This window comes from Salvia splendens, chromosome 6, assembly GCF_004379255.2.
Source record: "Salvia splendens isolate huo1 chromosome 6, SspV2, whole genome shotgun sequence".
Classification (NCBI taxonomy): Eukaryota; Viridiplantae; Streptophyta; class Magnoliopsida; order Lamiales; family Lamiaceae; genus Salvia; species Salvia splendens.
In genome coordinates this window covers 7,193,847-7,220,471 of record NC_056037.1, presented here as the reverse complement: position 1 = coordinate 7,220,471, position 26,625 = coordinate 7,193,847, and the positions used below count along the sequence as shown (strand labels likewise).

The 26,625-nt window shown below is 39.7% G+C and overlaps 1 protein-coding gene across 1 annotated transcript; it reads right to left on the bottom strand.

The window, feature by feature from the left end:
• Positions 1-22,957: 22,957 nt before the first annotated feature.
• Positions 22,958-24,532, bottom strand: LOC121808706 (taxane 13-alpha-hydroxylase-like). The gene is given in 4 exon segments (XM_042209300.1): positions 22,958-23,445; positions 23,521-23,956; positions 24,036-24,178; positions 24,181-24,532. Coding segments are annotated over 4 exon segments (1,419 nt in total).
• Positions 24,533-26,625: the final 2,093 nt, after the last annotated feature.

Below are 26,625 nucleotides of genomic sequence, written 5' to 3'. Positions count from 1 at the left end.
AGTGCTGTTCAGGGGGAGTGTGATAAAATTGGACCCCTCAGTTTTCCGATGCCACATCCAAGTATCTCGAACGTGGAACCAACAGAACAAGCTAGTGTCACTGCCGAGTCAGTCACATCTGCTGTAGAGCCTCCTCAACCGCCTACGCCTGAATCGAGTCCTCCTCCAGTGATATCCGAGGTAATTCCTGAAACTATCTCAGATAATACAGTTATTACTCCTGACACTTTTGGTGTAGACGAGAATGAGAATGCAGCAATTGATGGTGATACCGGCCGCTATATACTCCCCAACAGAACTACTCGTGGGGTCCCGGCTAAGAGATACAGTCCTGAGAGGCTTAGTAGAAGCCGATATTCTATGGCGAATCTGGCTAAAGCAAATCTAACAGAGATGGCTAGGGCGTTTGAAGCAGCACTTTACGAAGAAGAAGAAATCCCATATACGGCCGAGGAGGCTATGAAAATTGCTCACTGGCGAGAAGCAATGCTAGTAGAAATGCGGGCTCTGATGAAGAACAATACATGGGAAGTATATCTTAAACCTGATGGAGTTCGAACTGTGGGATGCAGATGGGTCTTCACTATCAAACGGAGGCCAGATGGGTCGATTGAAAGGTATAAGGCGAGACTTGTGGCCAAAGGATACACTCAGACTTATGGAGTTGATTATGCTGAAACATTCTCACCGGTAGCAAAAATGAGTACTATTCGAGTGCTCTTCTCAATAGCGGTAGTCAGGGAATGGCCACTACATCAGTTCGACGTGACAAACGCATTCTTACATGGGGAACTGAAGAAGCCCATTTACATGGAGCCACCACCTGGATTTGTTGGAGATTTCGAAGGAGGAAAGATTTGCAAACTAAAACGAACACTATATGGGCTAAAGCATTCACCTAGAGCTTGGTTTGGGAGATTCTCTGAGGCAATGAAGAAGTATGGGTATGAACAAAGCAACTCTGATCATACATTATTCTTGAAGAAAAGAGAAGGAAAGATTACATGCCTCATCATCTATGTAGATGACATGATTCTCACGGGAGATGATGAAGAGGAAATAAGCAAGCTAAGGAATAATTTGTTTGCAGAGTTTGAAATGAAAGACTTGTGATTACTAAAGTACTTTCTGGGTATAAAAGTGCTAAGGTCAAAGAAGGGGATCTTCATCAGTCAGACGAAATATGTACTTGACTTGTTAACCGAGACAGGACTACTGGACTGTAAGCCAGCAGATACTCCTATGGTTCAGAATCATGGTATGCGGATAGTTGAAGGAGCTGAAGCCACTCACCGCACGAGATATCAACGTTTAGTTGGGAAATTGATATACCTATCCCACACTAGACCCGACATAGCTTATGCAGTTGGAGTAGTTAGTCAGTTTATGCATGCACCTCAAGTAGCTCACTGGGAAGCAACACTGAGGATTGTTCGATATCTGAAAGGGACAGCGAACCATGGGATTCTATTCGAGAATCATGGACATTTAGAGATTCATGGATTCACGGATACTGATTGGGCAGGGAACCCAAATGACAGAAAATCAACTGCTGGATATTTTACCTTTGTGGGAGGAAATCTTGTCACGTGGAGAAGCAAAAAATAGAAATTGGTAGCCTTGTCAAGTGCAGAAGCTGAATTTCGAGGGATTAAGAGTGGGTTGACTGAGATTCTGTGGCTGTGGAAATTGATGACTGAGTTGAACATAAGCTCACAGAAGTCATGTAAGTTGTTCTGTGATAATAAGGCGACAATCAGTATATCTGAAAATCCAGTTCAGCATGATCGGACAAAACATGTCGAGGTGGATCGACATTTCATCAAGGACAATATAGAGGCCAAGACGGTAGAACTTCCTTTTGTGAGATCTGAAGATCAGTTGGCGGATATACTCACGAAAGCTGTCGATGCAAGAAGCTTCCATGAGGTATTGGGCAAGTTAAGTATCGGTAATCCCATTACTTAACTTGAGGGGGAGTGTTAGAAAGGAAAATATGTAAGTAAGGAAAATAGGTAAGTAAGGAAAATAGGTAAGCAATGAAAAAAAATTAATTAGGGAATGAGTATTATGGCAAATCTTGTCAATTTTATGTAACCCTTGGCCTATTTAAAGGAGGCCTACCTATTGTAATTCTCTGAACAAGTTGAATGAATAATACTCATATCTTTCAACAAATATTAAACCCCATAAATTAATTGCATGAATTCTGTTCTATTTTGGAAAGAAGAAAATTCACAATAGACGGTTATATATTGAACTTAACTTGTATGTTGAGTATCTCTTTTGTTAATTGGGCATGGTATATATTTTTGTAAGATGCAAACCACATCCCTTAATTATTGGTGAATAGGATACATGAGGTATTTTGAGAAGTATGTTAAAAGAATAAAACGAAAGGACGAAAGGATTTAGCTCAAAATAGACAATATTATACTAATATGAGTTTGGATGAGTTGACGGACCCTCACATTTCGACCACCAAATTACTACGTAAATTTGTATACCTTGATTGATTGTGGCGTATATCTTTCCCCCAATTTGCAAAAATGAGAAGCCAAACTCACTTTCGAGTTCTGATTGCAAAATAAAATTAATACCAGTAGTCAATATTTTGAATTTTCACATTCATTTAGAGAAGCAATGAACGACAAAATCTATTTTATCAAAAACAATCGTCAAGAAAATACAGCTAGTCAAGAAAAAGACAATCCTTTATTTTAAACGAATAGTCTTTGTTGTGCAACGGAAACACTAATTAGCCTTTTAAAGTTATTATATTGAATTAAGTATAGTATATAAATAAATGTGTTCCTTATATAATTAATTAATTGTACTTTTATTGTCATCCATATAAGTGAAAACATTGGTCCAAAATTTTTTAATTAATCGGAAAAGGCTCGAGTCATCATACAATGAGCAAATGTAAGAAATAAGCAGTCAAAAGCCAAATAAAAAAAAAGTCTTAGATCGTTATAAAAAATTCAAAAACTTTTTGACCTATCTATAAGTTTATAATAATTTAGATGGAATGATAGATTACATTTCCAAATCCATACACCACATATTCATCGTCAAATCAATTCCTATGTATATAGAAGTTAGTCTAAATTATAACTTGAAATTATGCTAGTAAGATGTCAAGGATATGGAAGACGAAAAATGCGTTACCTAAGTACTCCTTATTAGATTGTCATGTAGGCATTCAAAATTGGCAAAATCTGAAAAACTACACCATATTCACTTAATTTTAAATGGGCATATAGTGCTTAATCCACTTCAAATTGTCTGCTCATTTGAAATTCATCATTTTCAAAATCGAATGTCATGTCCACTAAAATGGATCTACCCCATCTAGTGGAAAACTAGATACAGGTGTAAGGCAAACTGGTTTTTTTTTACTATATTCAGTACGATCAAATCTAAATGAATTCACACCAAGAACAAACAAAGTAAATGAATGTACACCAAGAAAAGTCAAAGTTGATAATGTTGCAAACATAATTCATAAGACCACTATTTTTTACTTTGGATTTTTACTATAAAATTAAAATTTATAATCTCATTAATACAAGTATAAAATAAAACAATTATATAAGTTTAAAATTTAAAAAGTACAGAATTAAAAAAAATGTAAACACTAAAGAATTCATAGTTAAAATCAATAATTTTAATATAGAAATTTAAAAATACGCTTGAAAATACAAAATTAAATTTGATTTGAGAATTGAAAAAGTAAAAAGAAAATGCATAATCAAATGTGATTTCTAGAATAAAAAATATGAAATGTCACATGACGAGCTCCGATTGGTTGCCTTCACAACGTGCATGAGCACGTAAAGGCGTGCGTGCAATAGGTATCTGCTTGGGGTGCTTAGTGGATAAGCACACAATGATGTAAGCATCCGCTAACGTAGCGAATGCTTAGTTAAGCCGAATAAGTGGACTATTAGTCAAAATATTTTTATTGGTTTTTATCAATTCAAGATTATATATTCTTATATCTTTCAAGAATTCTAAATTCTACTAATATTCAAACTTTAGTAGGAGTATCTAATTTGACAATAGAATATAATATATTTGAAATTAGAGGTATTTTATATTGCTAACTCATTCTTAAATTGCTAACTACTGATAGGCATTAGATCTTCAAATGAAGGGTAAAGATCATTCAGCATCGAATATCAATATTATGCATAAAATATGTCAATTAAGGTATTAATGTCAACTAACAATCAAATTAGTTATAACTAACTTTTGAAAAATATCTCAAAATTTTAAATGCATATAACTATTTCGATTTAAATTATGTTTCCGCACAACATATATCAAATTAAAGATAATTTTATAAGGTTTCCAACGAGATCCTACATGCATATGTTTCGATGTCAAAATTTGATAAAATTTTCGTAAATCTTAATAAATTTCGTAAAGCAAGTTTATATTAATACATCTTACATAAAATGTCAATACAATGCTTGTAAAATATCAATATGAAATTGTGTTGACATATGTCTTCGTATTTATATATTTAATACACAATATTGATATTGTGTTCTTAAACTCTAAATTGATAGTTGTTATAATCTTTTTAATATTAAAAAAAACGAAATTACGTATAGCAATTTATAGATCATTAAATCTCTAAAATTCTATAATTATAAATTAGATATAATTACAAATTAAGGGATAAGTTAGAAATTTATCAGATCTCTTTGAAACCATCCTAGTAAATCTTACAACACGTCTATCCTAAGCTTTTTTTTTGTGTATGCTATCGAAAATCGATAATTTAAAATAAATCGTTGTCAGATCTAACGACAAATTAATTTTCTTTGTTATTAATGTAATCGTAGTTCTTTTACTAATTATTTTCCATATAATATCTAGTGCAGTCGACTTTTTCATGAAATTAATAGGAAATCGCGTAATGATTAGTGCAAACGAGTTAATCAACTATTAAAATATTCAAAACCCAGATTATTTATTTCAATTAAAAAGTCAAATCCTAATATGAAGTAGAATGATTAAGAAAGCACATAGAGAAGTGGTCTGTACACAAAATAAAAAAATGCAATCAATGTGATATAATGTCTGCAACACAAACTGACTATATTAATATACTTAAACGTAACTTTTGAGTTACTTGAAACAACTAATTTTGGGCATGTTCTCCGCCCTATAGACACTTGATGCTTTGATTAAATCAACAAATGTTTACAGAGTTCAAACTATAAAATCCGAGCTATTAATTAATTTGTTCTTGAAATCACAATTGAGAAATGATTTTTAGACATAATGACAATGCCATAATGAGATTAAAATAGTCATTTTAAATTGTTTTAGGTTTTTATTTAAGAGAAATGATTTTTGACATAATGGCAATGGCATAATGGGGTTTAGATAGTAATTCTACACCACAATTTATTTTTAATAAAATTTATACTTTTGTATGTTTACTTTGTTACCCTTTACATTAAATTGTTCATATTAATTAGATCTATTTAAGGGTATAGCTTGACTCTTATCCACATTATTTATGATCGACATTTTAAATTTTGTTTCTTCCTTATATTGCATTTATTTATGAATATATATTTAATTAAATTACTATAATGTCATTGTATTCATATATTTTAATGTACATTTTGTTTACTAATAATTTAATGATGCACTATCATTTAGCAAACGAATAATAATGATCAAACTAGTTTCATAAATTTTAGTTTAAATAAATTAATAGATTAATTTTGTGAAAAAAGATGTAAATAATAGTTATTATTCTAAATTTTGATCTAACGAATAAAAGTATTAATTATAGCACAAATCTCTAATGCTGTAGTACTAAATTATTTCATCTCTTTACAAAAATCGATTCTAGTAATTTTATTATTAATAAAAGCATTATTGTAACAAATAAAAGTTATAGTTTTAGAAAAATAAAAATTATTTTTTCACAATTATAATAACTCTTGTAAAATAGAAAAAATAAATAACATTATCCGCAACAAAAATTAACTTTTAGTTGCAACAAACTATATCATAGTTATAAATTTTATATATTAAGCACTATGATTTTTCATAATAAATGTAAATTTTATTCCCAAAAACAATACTTCTGATACGATGATGAAGTGCAGTTGAGTAAGTAACAAGCTCCATATCTATCTAATAGATTGAATGGTTTGAGTCATCACATGTTTAATACAAAACCATTATCGATCCCTTAAAAACAATAAATTTTATTGATTACAATAATAATTTTTATTCAAAATAATAATAACTCTTTTGAAAATAACAATATATTTTATTTATTAAGTTTTATTAATAAAAGAATACAGTAACTTTTATTAGTTAAAATAGTATTAGTAACTTTTATTCACAAGATTTATAAATCCTATTAATAAACTAGTAAATTTTATTAATAAGAAAAATCATTTTTAATTTATATTTTTTCAAATCACATGAGTATTATCTTATAAAATAAATAGTATGTACAAAAATACTCTAATTATAACTACAAATACTCTAATTAAGACTTTAAGTACTTTAATTAAAATCATGAATACAATAAATATGTGCATAATAAGCATGCTTTAATTTAATTATCATAACTAAGGTATATCTTTCCAAAATAATACTATAAGGATATATTAGTCCATATTTAAATTAAGTGTGATATAATATCGTAACTAATTGGTGGGTCTTAATGTATATGTTTGATAATATTATCAATTAATTATGCGGACCCCAAACACCTACTAATACACAGAGTGCTGGTGCCGATCCATAAATTTACTCAATCAATGGATATGAAACCCATAACGGCCATCTGATACTCAATCAATTACAATAAATACAAAAATAAATAATTATAAAAGGAGGCTATTTCTGAATCAGCCCATTAGCAGATTTGAATTTTTGCGAGAAAGCAATATGGTAAATTTTTTGACGAATGTCCATGAACCTATTTAATTCTTAGTATTCTTGGTAATAATTTACCGAATTCATATTAGGGCTATCAAACCTTGTAATGCTATGAGTTCAGTGAATTAATACCTGACTGATAATTTTAGTATGGACCCAGCCTAATCATATTGGGCTTATTAGACAATACAAGTTTGATATGCAAAAAAATGAATTGATTGAATTCATATCGGGGGTGTTCGGTTTATAAGATTGTATCCCGGTATTAAATATATAGTGTGTTTGTTCATGATATTCAATCTCATAACTCAATCCTAGATAGATAATTAAGGGACAATTAGTCATAACTTAACCCTCACTAAAATAATCTCACAATTCAATCCTAGATTATATCTTTGTATTATTTTATCTTAAAAACCGAACACCACCATTTGTGTATCAAACTTGCATGGTTTGAATTTATACCATATAGATTTGCTAATTTTGGTATGAATTCGATCAATTCATATAAGGCTTGTCTGACCCTCATATGGTCAGCCTCATGACTGTTAGGCAAATGTGACAAGAATTCAGTCAATTCATGGCAAGCTTTCCAAACCCTTATGTAGCCATCCTTGTTACTAATTTCGTAACCCTGATATGATTTAGTCAATTTATATAATATTAGCACTTAACTGAGTTTGGTTTGGTGCGCTAGTATAAATTGGACTAATTAATATAATCACAATATATTCATTTAGTTCACATCACTTCTCCGAAGAGAATAAACTATGGTAATAGCCACAAAGGCAAGTTTCATATACTTAAATCAAACATCAGTTTTAAAGCAAAATTAATTAAATTAGAGAGATAAAAAGAAAATTATAAAATATTATTAATGAAAAATGTGTTCCCATTCTTTGGTTTGAGTCTTGATTCAATAAAAAGATGTGTTATGTCAAATTTGGGTTGGGTCTTACTGATCCATCACCGAGCCCCATAAATGTGGGCTAAACTTTTTATGGGCCTTGATTAATGGGACAAAATTCAAAACAACATATTCATTTTTCACCTACTTTAACAAGGAAGCAAAGGAATTGCGGATTTTGTTGGAAGAACTGTTGAGCTCAATCAAGCATCGCATAATCCATTAATATATTAGTTAACACACAGTTTTACGATATTTACAACTTCTCTTCTCCTAATTTGTTAACAATCATATCTCATTTTCTATTTCTTTTCGAATACTATTCTCCAATAATTGTCTACTTTCATTCTGGCACAAGTTTTAAAAAATATAGAGAAAAGTGAGTTAAAAAATTAGTGAAATATGAGTCTCATTTTTGTATATTAATTATATATGATAAACTAATAAAGTGTGAGTGAGTGAGTTAGTAGAGTATGAAACCTGTTTACTATTTATGTTAAAAAAGTGAAAGTGGATAATTAATATGAGATAGATGAAAATGGTAAAAGTGGACAATTAATGAAGAAATGAGGCAAAACTTTCAAAGAGGAGAAACAAAGGCAAAATCAAAATCAGAAACAACTTCAAAATTTCAAAAAATAAAAAATAAAAAAATTCCCCACCATTTCTTACTTCCACAAAAAAAATACACTACATAAATGAACTCAAACAAAATCCTTATAAAGTGCAACATATATAATTCTAGAAAAATACTATTCCCATCTCTAAAAAAAATTACTATTCCCATCTCCAAAAAAAAGTACCCTCCTGGCCTCTTCGCCTCGAGTGCAACGGCGTTGTTGGTGCCTAAAATAGGGCTGCTTCCTCCTCCTCCTCCTCCTCCTCTCTACTCATATGATATGATAGAGACCCCGAGATAGCAGACACGCAGACCAACATACCAGGATCGAGCCAGGCTGTGAACGACGTGGAAGAAAAGGGACGCAAGAGCAGAGGAAGGACGCGCGAAACGACAAGGAAGGAGAGGTCACAAAGAGTGAGGTCCAGGCCCACAAAGTTCAGAGATTTCATATCTCCATGAAGATTGGAGTGAATCTTTTACTTTGGTCATCTAGTTACGTTTTTTCCATATTAAAACATTCTATTGTTTAGACTTATTTTAATTAATCTTTTCAGGTTTTCTTCTTGATTCTTTCCCGAATCGTAGAGTCGAATCAAACAGGGTTGCGATCCTATATATTATAGGATCCATTAGAGAGTCAAAATATCGAGAATAAGAAATAAAAGATCTTTTCTCGTAAACCCTATTCTTCTTCGCCATTTTGGTTTTGTTCTTCACTCACAAACTGCAAATAACAGGTGCTCAAGCTTCTCGATAGGGTTGGAGGCCTATCATGATCATTGCTGAATTATCAGTCATTCATGCTTTTCTATACATTTGGAAATATGTATTTCATTCATCTTGTTATGTTTCATATGCAAACAGCAAACTCGAACACAAGAGAAAAACGCTAAAATTATACAACTTGGGGTCACGAGTCGCTATTCAGATCCAAATACTTCAAACATTTGGGGAATACACTTCGTTTAAATTAGATGATCAAACATGCTTAAAAGTTAAAACCAATTAATTCAGCAAAATAAGTACTTTAGGCTTTATTGCGACAAGCTATGGTTTGTTTTTCAAATTTTATATTGAGCTATTTACTTTGACAAATCAATACTCAAAGCGAAACTATGCAAATTTATCATCCTAGAATTTTTTAGTACTTGATGGTCCGAATGTGATGTGGATGGAATGTTTAAAAATAAATAACTCACCATGAGATAGTCCACATATCATATGCAATGAAAAAAAACAGCATGGGATAATTGAAAAGAAATCCAAACATTATAATTTTTCTAACTAATTTTAAAAATTGTAAACAGATTAAAATTGAAATAAATGTATATTGAGAGAGTTTATGATAAATACTTAACCAACAATTCGATAGAATATGGTGGTCAACATGTGGAGGAAAATGAACATGATAAATACTTAATTATTGTGAAGATCTGTTATGTACTAATGTTTATTATTTCAAGTATAGCGTAGAATTAATAAAAGAGTGTTTATATACTTACGTAGGAAATGGTGGTGGATTTAGGAGTGGGAAGATGGGAAGTTCTAAGGGTTCGAAGAATAGGAAGAAAATTGGTGTGCATAATGAAGCTGAGGCAATGCAGGTGGGGAGATTCTTAGTGGCGCTGCTAGTGGAGCAGGAAAAGTGGTTGATGTATTTTCGAGCAAGGGAATCAAGATGGTTTTTGGAGAAAATGGAGTAAGTGGTGCGAGGAAGAAAATGGGAAGGCCGAAGGGCTCGAAGAAGAAGAAAAAAATTGATGTAAAGAATGAAGCTGAGGCATTGCGGGTGGATCCGTTAGGTGGTGGGGAGATTCTTAGTACCGACAATGGGGATGGTGCTGTTAGTGGAGCAGGACAAGTGGTTGATACAGTTTATGTGTTTTCGAGCAAGGCAATCCAGATGGTTTTTGGAGAAAATGGAGTTAGTGATGTGAAGAAGAGAGGGAGAGCAAAAAGCTTGAAGAAAGAGGAGGTAACAAAGGTTGTTGAAGGGAATGGTGGTGGATTTGGGAGTAGGAAGATGGGAAGGCCGAAGGGTTCAAAAAATAAGAAGAAAATTGGTGTGAAGAGTGAAGGTGAGGCAATCCGCTAGGTGGTGGGGAGATGCTTAGTATGAATAATGGGGATGACGCTGTTAGTGGAGCAAGCCAAGTGGTTGCTACTGCTGATGTGTTTTCGAGCAAGGAAATCAAGATGGTTTTTGGAGAAATTGGAGTAAGTGGTGTGAGGAAGAGAGGGAGATCAAAAAGCTTGAAGAATGAGGAGGTAAAGAAGGTGAATGGTGGTGGATTTGGGAGTGGGATGATGGGAAGGCCTAAGGGTTCAAAAAATAAGAAGAAAATTGGTGTGAAGAATGAAGCTGAGGATGGTGATGTTAGTGGAACAGGACAAGTGGATTTGAATGAAAATCTAAGTAAGAACATGTATGAGGAAATATGTCAGAAGTTTATTGGTTTGAGAATTGGGGGGTGTATATCTGGAAAGGAGAATGAAGAGAGGCAGCCGGAGGTACTGAAGAACACAAATGAAGTTTCTATGGTTAATGATAATCAAGAGACATTGGTACACTTCAGTGAAGGTGATAGTGCATCTCATGGCAACACTGCCACAGATGATGCTCCTGTGCTAAAGGTTCGACGAATGGGAAGGCCCAAAGGGTCTAAGAATAAGAAGAAAGCAGTCAATCAGACTAAAAAGATTGTTCATATCAGAGGTAATGTGATACGGTCCCGCAGCCAAGGGAACCGTCTTTACCTGCAGAACGGAGGCCGACGGAGATTGCGGAGGCAAGGCCAAGGGAAGAGGAGTCGATTGCGACGACGAAACCAAAAAGGAACGCGAGACCGCCGAAGAGGTTGGGCGACTTCGTCGCCAAATAGTTTATTCCCTTAGTTAGTTTATTTCCTTTATTTTTTCGGTCATTTAGTTTTGCCTTTTTGAACTATTAGTTTTATTATTTATTTTGCGTCGGGTTTTCTTTGTTGATTCTTTCCCGATGAGAATAGGATTAGGTCGAATCAACCCTAGGGTCCTTAGTCTATAAATAGGGCGAATTGTTCATAAACTTGGGAGAAATAAAAACATTAACAATTGGCCGCATATTTTGTGTTGTCTTGAGAAGCAAGTTATCGAGCTTGATTGCCTGACGGGAAAGACTCCCGCACACAATTCGCTCGCTGACATCCGCCGACCCTAACGCAGGGCGCCGGAGAATTAGAATCGCCGAGGCTAAGCTTGGCGCGGTTGAGAGAAAAGATCTTAACAACTGGTGCTTTCATCCAGTACTCATGAAGCGATACAACAATAACGGCAAGGCCGTGTGGGGCTCAAGCCGTCAAGAATCGTATCCACCGAACAGGTTCGGTGGCCGTGTTCCACCTTTGGGGGGCCGCCGCGATCAAGGAGGATTTTCACGGCCTGGTCTGGAGGGTGGCGATTTCGAAGCAAGATTTGGGGAGGATACGCCCCCGGAGGATCCGGTGAGTCTCAAACTGGATCGTCTACTCGAACGTTTTGACAAATTGGATGTATGGCGGGACGAAACGGACCGTCGGTTTGACAATATAGAACCACACCTATCGCGCGACGCAGAGCCGCCGGTGGGAACCGTGGACGGTGATGACTGGGAGGATGATGGGTCCCGTTGGCGCCATTCAGGGGACAGGGCCCCGCGCTATCGGACCATACCCACAGGTAGTCGCGAGTGCGGCTACGACAATTGCGGTCGTAGGGAGGGGAGACACCGCGCAGGGGTCGGGGGGACCCGTACGGTGGGTTCGCACAATCAGGGGATCGGCCACCGACGCGCTGGGACCCGCCCCAGCGTTTTCAGACTACGGGCTACGACAAGCCGGAGCGAGTTAAAATGCAACCCCCTCGCTTTGATGGGACAGACGCGGCGACATGGATCTCGAAGGTCCAATATTATTTCAATCATCTGATGACACCCGAGGCCCATCGCTTACACTATGCGGTCATGTTGTTCGACCAGCCAGCGGCGGAATGGGTGTTCAACTACTGCTCGAATAATAAGTTCGTGACGTGGCGGGAGTTCCTCGAGGATGTACGGCACCGCTTCGATCGACAGAGTTTCAAGAAATTCTATGGTTTGATAGCTAAATTGACGCAGACCGGGACGGTATTGGAGTATCATGACACGTTTGAACGATACTTGAATCGTGTTAAGGGCGTGCCGGAATCGGATCTGTTTACGTTGTTTGTCGCGGGCCTTAAACCCGAGCTGCGGGAGAGACTGGAATTACACAGACCCTCATCATTGGCGGCTGCAATGGCTCTGGCCCTGGAGCTATCAGATTCGATGGCGAAACGCGTTTCCCAGCCACCGTCGGGCGCGCGTCGTCATTGGCAAAACAGGGACGGCAGGAGCCCATCCGGGTTAACGGCACCGCCACTGCCACCCGAGGAGTCGGGGACTACAGTTCCGCACCAATGGGGCTCGGGCCGCCCAGCTGTTCAATTACGGTCCCCGATGGTCCGGGTGTCGCAGGCAGAGAAGGCGGAACGCGCACGATTGGGGCTCTGCTATTACTGCCCGGACAAATGGGTCATGGGTCATGTTTGCAAACAACGTTTATTGTGCTACACCGAGGAAGAGGAAGGGCCGACCTCGGACGGCGACTTGTTGATGGAGGATAATGTGGCGATGGACATCTCCCACATCCAGGCCATGAATGGGGGACAGCGGTCAAGACCCCTCAAGGTGACCGGCTTAATTGGAGGCAAAGAGGTCTGCATTTTGATCGACACCGGCAGTGACATAGACTTCTTACATAAGGATTGCGGAGGGCCTTCATCTACCCTTATCGCCAATTCGACCCTTTCGGGTGGTAGTCGGGAACGGAGAGGCACTACTCTGCACACACGTGTCGAAACAAACCAAGTTGGAAGTTCAGGGAACCGTCTTTATGGTGGACTTGCATATTCTGCCGATACACGGCCCAGATGTTATCTTGGGAATGGATTGGTTGGAATCCTTGGGGAAGGTAACAGCAGATTTCGTGGGGAAGACACTGGAGTTTGATCAAGGGGACACGAGGGTCCTTTTGAGAGGTATTCAGCCCCAACCGAGGCGCCTTAGCCTGCACTCGCTGCTTGCCTTGTCATCTTCGCGCACAACGTGTGAATTCTATGAGGTCCTGCTGTTAGAACCGGAGGACCCCTCCCTGGCCGTGACCGCGAGTGACGAGTTTCCTCCAAACCTGGATCCAGGAGTGACGGCAGTTCTAGAACGGTTTCGCCCTGTGTTTAGCATTCCGGAGGGCCTCCCCCCGGTCAGACCGTTCGATCACCACGTCCACCTACTTCCCGGGACGAAACCCGTTAATGTGCGACCCTACGGCTACCCATACTTCCAGAAAAACGAAATAAAGCGGCAGGTCAAGGAGATGTTGGAGCAGGGAATTATCCAAAGGAGCAGCAACCCCTTTTCATCACCGGTCCTTCTAATCCGCAAGAAAGACGGCACGTTCCGTTTTTGCATTGACTATCGGGCTCTCAACAATGCCACGGTGCCGGACCATTTTCCTATTCCGACGGCTGATGAGCTCTTCGATGAGTTGGGAAAGGCAAGGGTATTCACTAAGTTGGACCTGCGCTCAGGATACCACCAAATTCGGATGGACGACATGGACATATTCAAGACGGCCTTTCGCACTCACGACGGCCATTTTGAATTCTTGGTCATGCCGTTCGGATTGACGAACGCACCATCGACATTCCAAGCGGCAATGAATGCGATTTTCTAACCAATGCTGCGAAAATTTGTTATTGTCTTCTTTGACGACATCTTGGTGTACAGCCCATCGATAGAATCTCATGGGGAACATTTGGCGGAGGTTTTGAAGGTGTTGCAGAGCAACAACTTCTTTGTTAAGCTCTCGAAGTGCTCTTTCTGCAGCACAACGGTGGAGTACTTGGGCCACTTGATCGGTGAGGGCCTCCTCAAGGCGGACCCGACCAAGATCGAGGCAATGACGGCGTGGCCCCAGCCGAAATCCGTCAAACAGCTCCGCGGGTTCCTTGGCTTAACAGGATACTATCGGCGGTTTATTGCAGGGTACGCGATGATTGCTGCCCCATTGACGGAGCTGCTCAAAAAAGACGGTTTTGAGTGGTCGGTCGAGGCAGGGACAAGTTTTCTTAACCTCAAGCACGCAATGACGACGGCTCCGGTTTTACGCCTCCCGGACTTCGACCGCCCCTTTTGCATAGAGACGGATGCTTCTGATCTAGGAATAGGGGCGGTCCTCCTGCAGGACAATCACCCGATAGCTTATTTTAGTAAAAAGTTGGGCCCCCGACGTCGAGTGGCGTCCACTTACCACAAGGAGCTCTACGCGATAGTTGAGGCAGTCCAGAAGTGGCGGCAATACCAATTAGGCCGCGAGTTCATCATTCGGAGTGATCAGAAAAGTTTAAAGGAACTACTACAACAAGTGGTTCAGACCCCGGATCAGCAGTTGTATATGCGGAAACTCATGGGGTACAAATTCGCTATCGAATACAAGAAGGGGAGCGCCAACAAAGTGGCGGATGCCTTATCGCGACGCGAGGAATCATCACTGGGTGCGGACAACCTCACCGCGACCCCGTCGACCGGGACTGAGGACGAGGCCGTTCACGCCGGCGCCTTGCTGTCGGCGGCAGTACAACCGATACCCAACCTGCTCGACCTTTTGCGCAATGAGACGTCGTCCTCCCCGGAGATGAGGGAGATAACGCAGAAAATCAGAGAAGGGGCGGCGCCGCCCCATCTCACTTGGGCGGACGGGCTGGTCTATCACGGGCGCCGGATCTTTGTGGGATCGCGCTCATCAGTAAGGACACCCATTCTTACCGAATACCACAGTTCCCCGTCTGCAGGACATCCGGGGTTTGAGAGGACTCTGCGGCGTCTCAGTGGGGACTTCTATTGGCCTAACATGAAAAATGAAGTAAAACGATTCGTGGAGGCTTGCGTCGTGTGTCAGACTACGAAGTATTCCACGCAGAAACCTGCGGGACTGTCGCAACCCTTACCTATTCCATCACAGGTTTGGGAGGACGTATCCATGGACTTCATCACGGGACTCCCACCGTCGCGGGGGTACACGGTGATAATGGTGGCCGTTGACAGACTATCAAAATAAGCACATTTCGCGCCACTGCCCACAAAGTTTGACGCTATGAGGGTGGCCCACCTTTTCATCAATACCATGGTACGACATCATGGTTTTCCTAAAACGTTGGTCTCCGATCGGGATTCGGTGTTCTTAAACAAGGTGTGGGAGGAGGCAATGCGGCTTAGTGGAACTAAGCTTAATTTCACTACGGCTTACCACCCGCAGTCAGATGGCCAGACGGAGGTCCGGAATCGCGGCTTGGAGCAGTATCTGCATGCCTTCACGGCTGATCGACCCGCGAAATGGACCAATTTTCTTCCGTGGGCGGAGCTGGCCCTCAACTGTTTCCACCATGCAGGTTGGGCGTATCGCCGTTCAAAGCTTTGTATGGCCGAGAGCCGCCGAACTTGGTGTTCACAGCGCCCTCGGCGGCTACCCCGCCTTCCGTGGCAGAGATGATAGTCCAGCGGAGCGAGCTGCTCGTGGAGCTCCGGCGCAATCTCGAACGGGCTCAGCAGCGAATGCGGGACTCCGCGAATAGGCATCGCCGGCATATGGAGTACGCGGTCGGCGATAGGGTTTTGTTGAAACTGTAACCTTATAGGCAACACTCTGTAGCTAGGCCATTGTCGGCAAAATTGGCACGCCGCTACTATGGTCCCTTTGAGGTAATGGAGCGCATTGGGCAGGTAGCGTATAGGTTGAAGCTACCGGAGGGAAGTCGAATCCATAATGTGTTTCACGTGAGCTTATTGCGCCCGTTTATATCGAGCGACGGCGAAGGCGAGAGCACCGATTTGCCTACAGAGTTCTTTGGGGATAGACCGTTAGTTTATCCGGTGAGAGTGTTAGACTGGAAGATGCTTTGGCTCGATGGACATCTGCAGGATCACGTGCTCGGGCGGTGGTCCGACGGGTCGGAATCGCCAACTTGGGAGCCGCTAGAGGTGATCAAACGAAAGTTTCCGAATGTGCTCCTTGAGGACAAGGATGTAGTTATCGAGGGGGGAGTTGATACGGTCCCGCAGCCAAGGGAACCGTCTTTACTTGCAGAACGGAGGCCGACGGAGATTGCGGAGGCATGGCCAAGGGAAGAGGAGTCGATTGCGACGACGAAACCAAAAAGGAACGCGAGACCGCCGAAGAGGTTGGGCGACTTCGTCGCCAAATAGTTTATTCCCTTAGTTAGTTTATTTCCTTTATTTTTTCGGTCATTTAGTTTTGCCTTTTTGAACTATTAGTTTTATTATTTATTTTGCGTCGGGTTTTCTTTGTTGATTCTTTCCCGATGAGAATAGGATTAGGTCGAATCAACCCTAGGGTCCTTAGTCTATAAATAGGGCGAATTGTTCATAAACTTGGGAGAAATAAAATCATTAACAATTGTCCGCATATTTTGTGTTGTCTTGAGAAGCAAGTTATCGAGCTTGATTGCCTGACGGGAAAGACTCCCGCACACAATTCGCTCGCCGACATCCGCCGACCCTAACGCAGGGTGCCGGAGAATTAGAATCGCCGAGGTTAAGCTTGGCGCGGTTGAGAGAAAAGATCTTAACATAATGTTTCTCGTCGCAATCCTGCCAGTGTTGCTGCTCTGATGCAGAAAGTTCACAGGGTTCGAAGAATAAGACAAATTCAATGTTGATTGAAAAGAGTGATGGCATAGGCGAGGATGTTTCTTGTGTTAAGTCGGGGCTTATTCCTACTCCCTTGCAGAGACAAGGTCATATAGAAAGGCCAAAGAGTTCAAAGAATAAAAAGAAAAACACTATAGCAAGACCAAAGAACAAGGAACCATGCAAGCATGGGAAAGAAAAAGCATGATCACATTGCAAGAAGGAGCAAGTCATCAGCTTTGGGGATGCCTGTGAGTTTCATCTATTCTAGCATATCTAATTATTATGAGAGGAAATAAAATATAGTACTCCGTAGTTGTCAACTTGCTGAGTAACTGAAGTTATTTCACTAATCCAAGTTAAGGAGCGATTACCAACTTTCCTCAACTTTTCTGACCAAATTAAAAGATTAATTTGAAACGCTGACATATGTTGTGACTGCCCTTAGGTACTCCCAACATTTTGGAAATAATATAGACTTATTTATTATCTACCTTTGTTTTTTGTCAAAAATACTTGGTGACATTTTGTTGCAGGATGACCCTGAGAGAAGGGAACAATTCAGGTTTATGTGCCACCAGTGCTTGAAGAGTAGCAGAGCTGGGCTCATCGTCTGCTCAAAGTTCACTAGGAAGAGCTACTGCTACAAGTGCATTGCAAATTGGTAAATAAAGCTACTGCACTTACTCCAAAAACATTAACTGCAACTGCACTTATCTTCTGCTTATTCCTCAAGCCGTGACATGTCTTTTAGAGCATCTCCAATGGCGGACGTCCGGTCGGACATCCGCGACGGGCGACAAAGACGTCCGCCATTGTGGCGTGGCAAGTCGGATACGGACGTCCCGTAAGGACGTCGTATGTCCTCGGACGTGCGGGTGACGGGCGGGTGGACGTCCGCTATTGTGGCGTGGGTCGGATGTCCGGTATTTAATTTTTTTTTAAAAAAAAACTCTATATATACGGCTCGTTGAACTTCATTTCATTTGCACTCGTGTTGAAATTTTATTTCCATAAACGTAAATTGCTTTATTGGTGAATTTGTGATTTTTTTTTTATTGCGGGAAGTCCTAGTTGGAAGGGCGATGAGAAGAGCGGATTGTGCAGGGGAAGTCCTAGTGACGTGGCAGGAGGTTTTGGGAAGTCCTAGTGGATGTCCGAGTGGGACATTCGGGCATTGGAGATGCTCTTACCAATAATATCGTGAAGTTATCATTGGTTTGTTCAGCATGAATTTTTCCTAAGATTCGATGTCTCATCAAAATATAGGTATCCTGAAAGAACAAAAAAAAAAGTTAAGAAATTATGCCCTTTTTGCTGTGGGAACTGTAATTGCAAAGCTTGCCTTCAAGAAAATGTTCTTATCGAGGTATACATCCCAAGTTTGTTGCATTGTTGTAGTCCAACCTATATCATAACTTTACACATTTGACATTATATGCTTTCAGTGCTCCCCAAAAGAAGCTGATGAGAATATTAGATTACAAAGATCTATGTACCTGCTACTCAACATTCTGCCTCTACTTAGGAGTATACATTATGCCTCTATGTTTTGAATATTGCAATTATACCCCCAGCAGTTTGATGATTTCGAAAATAAACCCCATTCCTTGATTAAATGCACCCCTGACTCTTTGAAATATGAAATTGTTGTGTCTGAAAATTCTTTTACACCCCTATACAATATTTCCGCTGCATTTCATGTCCAAAATATATTTGATACACATACGAGAGGATGGATATTTGATTGTGGTGCGACTGATACAATGACTCAGAAAAGATTGATTTTGTTGATTTTAATGATGAAGTCACTAAGACATATATTCGGACTGCTAATGGGGAATTAATTACTATTGTGGGCTCCGGGACTATTGAGATATCTCCTACACTTCGTCTTACGAATTATTTATATGTTCCTACATTGTCTCAAAGACAGATGTTTATTAGTCATGTAACCAAGGAACTGAATTGCACTCTTCTAATGCATCCAGACTTTTGTATTTTGCAGGATATTCAGATGAGGGGGATTCTTGGACGTGGCACTGAGAAGCATGGACTCTACTACGTGGACGAGATAGCTCAAACTGGTAGTGCGATGCTGGCTCACGGGTCCACGAAACAAGAAGCTTGGCTCTGGCACCGAAGACTAGGACACCCCTCCCCTGGTTATTTTAAACTTCTTTACCCAAACATTTCTATTCCTGCTGATTTTTCTTGTGAAACTTGTGTTTTGGCCAAGAGCCACAGACAATCTTTTAAGCCTACAAATACTCGAATGAATTCCATGTTTTCTTTAGTACATTCTGATGTGTGGGTGCCTGCCCCGATTATTGGTGGAAATGGGTATAGATATTTCGTGATATTTGTTGATGATTGCACTAGAATGACATGGATTTATTTTTTGAAACATAAGTCTGAAGTATTTGATAGATTCGCCTCCTTTCTCAAATTAATCCAAACACAGTTTCACAATACCATTAAAACCCTTAGGTCCGACAATGGGAGAGAATTTGTTAACAGTGCCATGACCCAATTCTGCAAAGAAAAAGGGATAATCCACCAAACTTCCTGTGCCTATACACCTGAATAAAACGGGGCTGCCGAAAGAAAAAACCGAACCATACTTGAAATAACTCGAGCCCTAATGATCGAATCCAACGTCCCAAAACATTTCTGGCCCGAAGCCGTTGCTACCTATATTTACCTTATAAACCGTCTACCTACTAAAATCCTTCGCATGAAAACCCCCCTTGATATCCTATCCAAATTAGCCAAAATCCCTGACCACCTAAATCTCTCACCTAAAGTCTTTGGATGTACCGTTTACGTCCATATCCCAAAACATGAAAGAACCAAACTATCACCTTGTGCTACTAAATGTGTCTTCGTGGGGTACGGGCTGAATCAAAAGGGTTACCGATGTTATTATCCTCTTACTAAAAAGGTCACTACCACCATGAATTGCAACTTTTTGGAAATCGAATTCTTTTGCCACCAAACCCACCTTAGTAGTCAGGGGGAGATTGATCCAATTAGTACAGTGGACTATCTAAGTTGGGTTGTTCTAGATCTAAGCTCTTCGATTGAGGATCTGTCACTACCGCCGAGTAGGTCTCACCGCAAGAGTCATCTCATCCACTACCTTAGGATTCTCCTCCGACGATATCCGAGGTAATTCTTGAACCAGATCCTAGTTCTGTATCGGTTTCCACTGACCCTGTTGACACAGAACCTCTAGAGGAGGAAAATGTTATTGATGGAGACACGTGACGGTTTATACTTCCCCCTCGGAGTATAAGGGGAATACCACCGAAAAGATATTCCCCAGAAAAGATTGGCAAGAAGAGTCGCTATGGGGTGGCAAATTTTGTGCAAGGGAATTTAACCAAAATGGCCCGAGCTTTTAAGGCTGCGTTGTATGAGGAAGAAGAGATTCCACAATCAGCCGATGAAGCTATGAAGATTAAGCACTGGAGAGAAGCTATGTTCACTGAGATGAAGGCATTGATGAAGAATAACACGTGGGTGAAAAGCAAGCTGCCCGAAGGAGTGAAAACTGTTGGGTGCAGATGGGTGTTCACTATTAAGAGAAGGCCAGATGGTACGATAGAAAGATACACAGCTCAACTTGTGGCAAAAGGGTACACCCAGGCATATGGCATAGACTATGATGAGACTTTTTCTCCGGTAGCAAAGATCAACACCGTGAGAGTGCTGTTCTCAACTGCCGCAAATAAGGATTGGTCGTTTCATCAGTTTGATGTGACCAATGGCTTTCTTCATGGAGAATTGCCAAAGCCAGTTTATATGGAACCTCCATCTGGGTTCACAGAAGAATTTCAAGATGGGGAGATCTGCCAACTAAAGAAGACATTGTACGGGCTAAAACAGTCCCCGCGTGCATGGTTCGGAAGGTTCACCGAAGTGATGAAGAAATATGGGTACAAGCAAAGCATGTCTGACCATACTTTGTTCCTGATGAAGAAAGATGGTAAGATCACGTGTCTTATTATATATGTAGATGACATGATCATTACAAGAGATGATGTAGAGGAGATAGTCGAGATAAAGAAGAACTTGTTTCAGGAATTTGAAATGAAAGACTTGGGTCTTCTGAAGTACTTTCTAGGAATAGAGGTCCTATGGTCAAAGAAGGAGATATTCATAAACCAGAGGAAATATGTATTGGACTTGCTAGCCGAGATTGAGATGCTAGACTGCAAGCCGACAGACTCCCCGATGGTTCAGAATCATGGATTGCAGATAAATGAAGGAGCCAAACCGACATATAAAGGAAGATATCAGAGACTGGTTGGGAAGCTGATCTACCTTTCCCACACAAGGTCGGACATTGCCTATGCTGTAGGAGTGGTGAGTCAGTTTATGCATGCACCTCAAGAAAAACACTGGGAGACAGTTTTGAGGATTATTCGATACTTGAAGGGGACAGCTGAGCACAGGCTCATACTTGAGAAACACAATCACATGGAGATACATGGCTTTACTGATGCCGACTGGGTAGGGAACCCAAACAAAAGGAAGTCAACCGCAGGATATTTTACCTTTATTAGAGGTAACCTTATGACATGGAGAAGCAAGTAACAGAAAGTGGTGTCACTCTCTAGTGCAGAGGCAAAATTTCGAGGAATTAGAAGTGGGTTGATAGAGATATTATGGCTAAGGAAACTCATGACAGAGTTAGATCTTCGCTCGGTCCAACCGTGTAGACTCTTATGTGACAACAGGCGGCAATCGGCATCTCAGAAAACCCGGTACAGCATGATCGAACCAAACATGTTGAAATAGATAGTCACTTCATAAAGGAGAAAATCAAAGCAAAGATAGTTGAGATGCCATATGTCAAGTCCGAAGACCAGCTGGCTGACATTCTGACGAAGGCGGTAAACTCAAAGTCGTTTCAAGAAGTACTTGGCAAGTTAAGTATCGGGAATCCCGTTACTTAACTTGAGGGAGGGTGTTGGAAAGAAATCACACGAGATCAGGAACATGATATACGTGATTGATATGGAATCAATTCATACCATACATAGAATGCAAATAAATGTAAATTAGGTTTACCATATATAGAGATAGCCTAGTCTATATAAGCTCTCAGTCCCTGTACATATTTTCAGTGTATAAGAATGAATCATTCTACCGATTTCTAACAAATGCAAAGATGATATAATTGTCCATTAACTTTAAGGTGGCCTGTGATGGATCCAGAAAAATACTATGAAAAATAGTTGTCGTTTTATTTCACTTTTATTAAGGGTGTGTTCACCCTTCCAACAAATTGTAAGAAATGGCGCTAATTCTTGACATTTCAAGTTGTTTCCCATTTATATTTCTTGCGAGTCCTCCAAATTATAGAAGACCCGCACTGTTCATTCAATAATTGCTTCAATTCTTCAAAAATATGGTGGTATTTGTACTTGAGTGGAAAACTGCTCCAAGAATTGGACACGAGATGACAAATTTACCCTTTTCTTTTTTCAATTCCCCCATATTGCACAAAGTAAATGGCAAGGGGGTGTGAAGTGGATTTTTTTGAAATCTGGCAAAATGAATGCGTAGTACACACTTCAATTCGGTCGGCCATCCCTTTCGTAAATGGCACCGCCCTCCAATTCTGTTGAGTGACAAAGTGAACAAACCCTATTTATTATATCAGCCTCTAACGTGGAAGTGTGATTATGCTAGTAAATAAAGGTAATAAACAAATGGAAATTAGATTATTATTCCATCATGCTTTTTAAGGTTATCTGCTGTAAATGTGTATGGGTAGGCCTTGTTTGAAAATGGGCATGGGTTCTCTGCTGACCGTATTCTCTATCAAACAGAGCTTCCAAGTAAAGCGAGTGACCAAGTAATGAATCATTGCCAACGTCTCTATTCTTGCAAATTCGTTTCCGGGGCAAAGCCTCGCACCTCCTCCAAACGGTATGAAGGTATGAGGTGGCATCGCTGCTTGATCTTCGAAACGCGAGGGGTTGAACTTGAGTGGATCCGGGTATATGGATCCATCCAAATGCGTTATGCATGTTGTCCAAAGCACCTGCCATCCTTTAGGAATAACATATCCTCCTACTTCAATATCTTGAACCACTGTCTTGAACACGAATAATATTGGTGGATACATCCTGAGCGCCTCCGTCCCAACTCTCCACGTGTACTTCATCTTACCAATATCTTCCCAAGTTAGAGGATCACTTGCCTCCTTCTTCCCTCGTGCAATCTCTTCTTGCTCTGCAACAACATGCAATTCATCATTTTTTGTTCATTTAAAAAAAAATACTACTATTCCATTAATTAAAAGTGTACCTTGGAGGAGAAGTTGATAAACATTGGGGTGTTCAGCTATGAGTTTGACTAAGTAGGTGAGAAGCCCGGAGGTGGTGTCATATCCGGCGACCATCGCCACTGTGCAGTTGTCCTCGATTTCCTGGTCAGACAAGAGCGGTAAGCCGTCTTGATCGCACATGGTGAGCAAGCTGGTGATGAGGTCGTGCCCCTTTTCTCCTGTCTCAAGTTTCGCTCTCTTCTCGCGTATCACTTCCCTTATTATGGCTCCAACTTCCGACCTCGCCCGTATGCTTCTGTTGAAGCGCGTAAAGGGGAGATTTAACGGCAAAGCAAACGTACCCTCTATCACTTGTTGGAAGAGACGCACCAGGGTGTCTCTTCTCTCACCTCTCTCCACTCCAAACAGAAGCGTGCAAATCATATTGAATGTGAGCGTCTTCATCAGCGGTTCCACCTGCATGCCCAATCCAATCAATAAACACCAATAAATTTGGAAAATAGAGAAACGCATACATACATACATACATACCTACCGAGATAACATGATCGGGATGCCAATGTTGGGTGATGTGCAACCTGATCTCGTTGTCCATCAGCCCCACGTACTGTTTGAGGGCTTCTGGCTTCAAGAAGGAAAGGATTGCTCCCCTCAACCGGCGGTGATCTTCGCCATCGTCTGAAACAAATTCCTCTCGCCCATCAGCCGGCTCACCGACGCCGGCTGCTTGCTGGAGAGCGTCTTCCCGTCGCTGCTGAATACCAACTTGTTGTAAGCTTGGCCCGATAGGAACACTGTTGGCTTTCCGAATATATTCATCTTCGAAATCGGCCCATATTTTCGGGCCCTTTCTTGCAACCACTCATCAGCTGTATCAGATCGCATCGCCTTCGAAAGCTCCAGGGTTTGCCCGATTAACGGGATTCCTAACGACCCCGGTGGGAGCCTTCTCTGCCCATTTATCTTCTTCATCATCAATATAATCAGAGGCACAAACGCCAGCACCCACGGTATAATCATTGTCGACTCCATCCAAACTTTACTTTCTTTCTATCTTTTTAACTCAACTTAAATACACTTTTAACACAATGTTTGACTTCTGTTAGAAAACTTTATCACGTTTTAAAATTTGATATATAGGGGCTGCCGTACCCTAAATTCACCATTAATAAATGATAGTATAACTGCCCATTAATGCTAAGGCCATCCGCAATGGGGCGGACGATGGCACGCTCGATGGCGCGCATCGTCCGCGCCCGCCATCGTCCGCCCCATTGCGGGTGCGCGACATAGGCCGCGGACGATCGTCGCGCCCTATACTAAGGGCGCGGAGTATAGCGCGGACGATGTCCATCGTCCGCGCCATCGTCAGCCCCATTGCGGCCTACGCGGACGATAGGCCATCGGCCGCGCCATCGTCCGCCCCACTGTGGGCTATGCGGACGATGGTCGCGGACGATGGCACGCGTTTTTTATTTTCTATTTAAATCTAGTATCGACTATCTCTTTACATGTTCTCTCTCAACATCCAACCAAAATGAATCTCCGCGACGACACCAATAGTTCTAGCGCCATAGGACGACACCGTAAATATTTTAAAAATGATGATGTGGCACGCCTTAGAGCGCCCCACTGCAGGTGGGGAGGTAGGAGGATAAAACTGATGACGTGGCGCGCCATAGGGCGCGCCTTAGGGCGCCCCACTGCTGATGCCCTAAGGTAGGTAGTTTAGTGACAGATCAAGAAAACTGGCATTTAAAGGATACTAGTATTAACACTCGTGCTATGCACGGGACATAAAAATTTCAAATTATAAATACAAAATAAATGAATATATAAAACCATAAACCATGTATGGCTATATCTTTCACCCAACTATTACATTAGTGCGCACAAAAATATGGTTATTTTCATTTATGGAAAGTTATCCCAATTTATTACCCATATACACCAAGTTATTTATAACTTATACCACCATTAAAACATTATTTCAAATACTCTTCCCCCTCTCATACTTTACAAATTTTATCTTAATTTTCATAGCATATTATATGCCTATATTTTTATTGAACGAAGAGAGTAATGTACATAAATATAATATTTTAAGAAGCATATAAGAGAAATAGGAATCAAAGTTATAAAGAACAAAATCTCATCTCATAAAAGAAATCAAAATCAAATAAATTGTACCTTTTCATACTACCTTTAGTGTCCACAATCTTATCTCATGACGCATATTATTTTGTCACAATCTCATCCTATGAATATCATCACCCAAACACTATCATTTTACTTAATAAATATTTTAACATTTCTTGAATATATTTACTATGCAAGTTTAGAGAATTTATTTTTCTTTCATCCAAAATAAAATTATAATAAAATTTTATATAGTTATACTATCTTAATAATAACTTATAAAAAAACTAAATGTCTCAATAAAAAAAATACTTAAATCGCAACAAATATTATAATAGTAAGTACCAAATGGATCTTTAACACTATAGGTTTTAATGACTTAGCATAACTTATGATGTATGGCCAAAGACTAAATACATAGTAATTATTTATAATAGATAAAATAAAATCAACACAATTAGAATTATGTATACTAAATTTAATTGTAGAATTAACTGTAGAATTATGTATACTAAATTTTATATTATCCGATAAACACATTTTAGTTGACTATTTATTTCTTCCGTTTAATTTCAAACCGTAGCATAACTTGATATATATGGCCAAAGACTAAATGAGTTGTTAATATTGGAAAGAATAAATTTCTTACTTCCCACCACATACACGTATAAAAAGTAAATTGCCACTTAAAATATCGATAATATTTTATGCATCTTATTTGTTTTGAATAATATGAAATTTACACTACTCTTATATTTAGAAGTTATACGAACTTTATAAGTTGGATTTAATTTTACATATATATATATATATATATATATATATATAATTTCATCTTATTCCGTAATTTATACAACTCTTTAGTAGTATTATTTAATTAATTGGAGACTAATTAAAATATATGAACTGAAAACTTTAATTGGGTAATTATAGGATGAAAATTGTAAATATTACATATTTGTGTTGTCGTTTAGCTTGTGAATTAA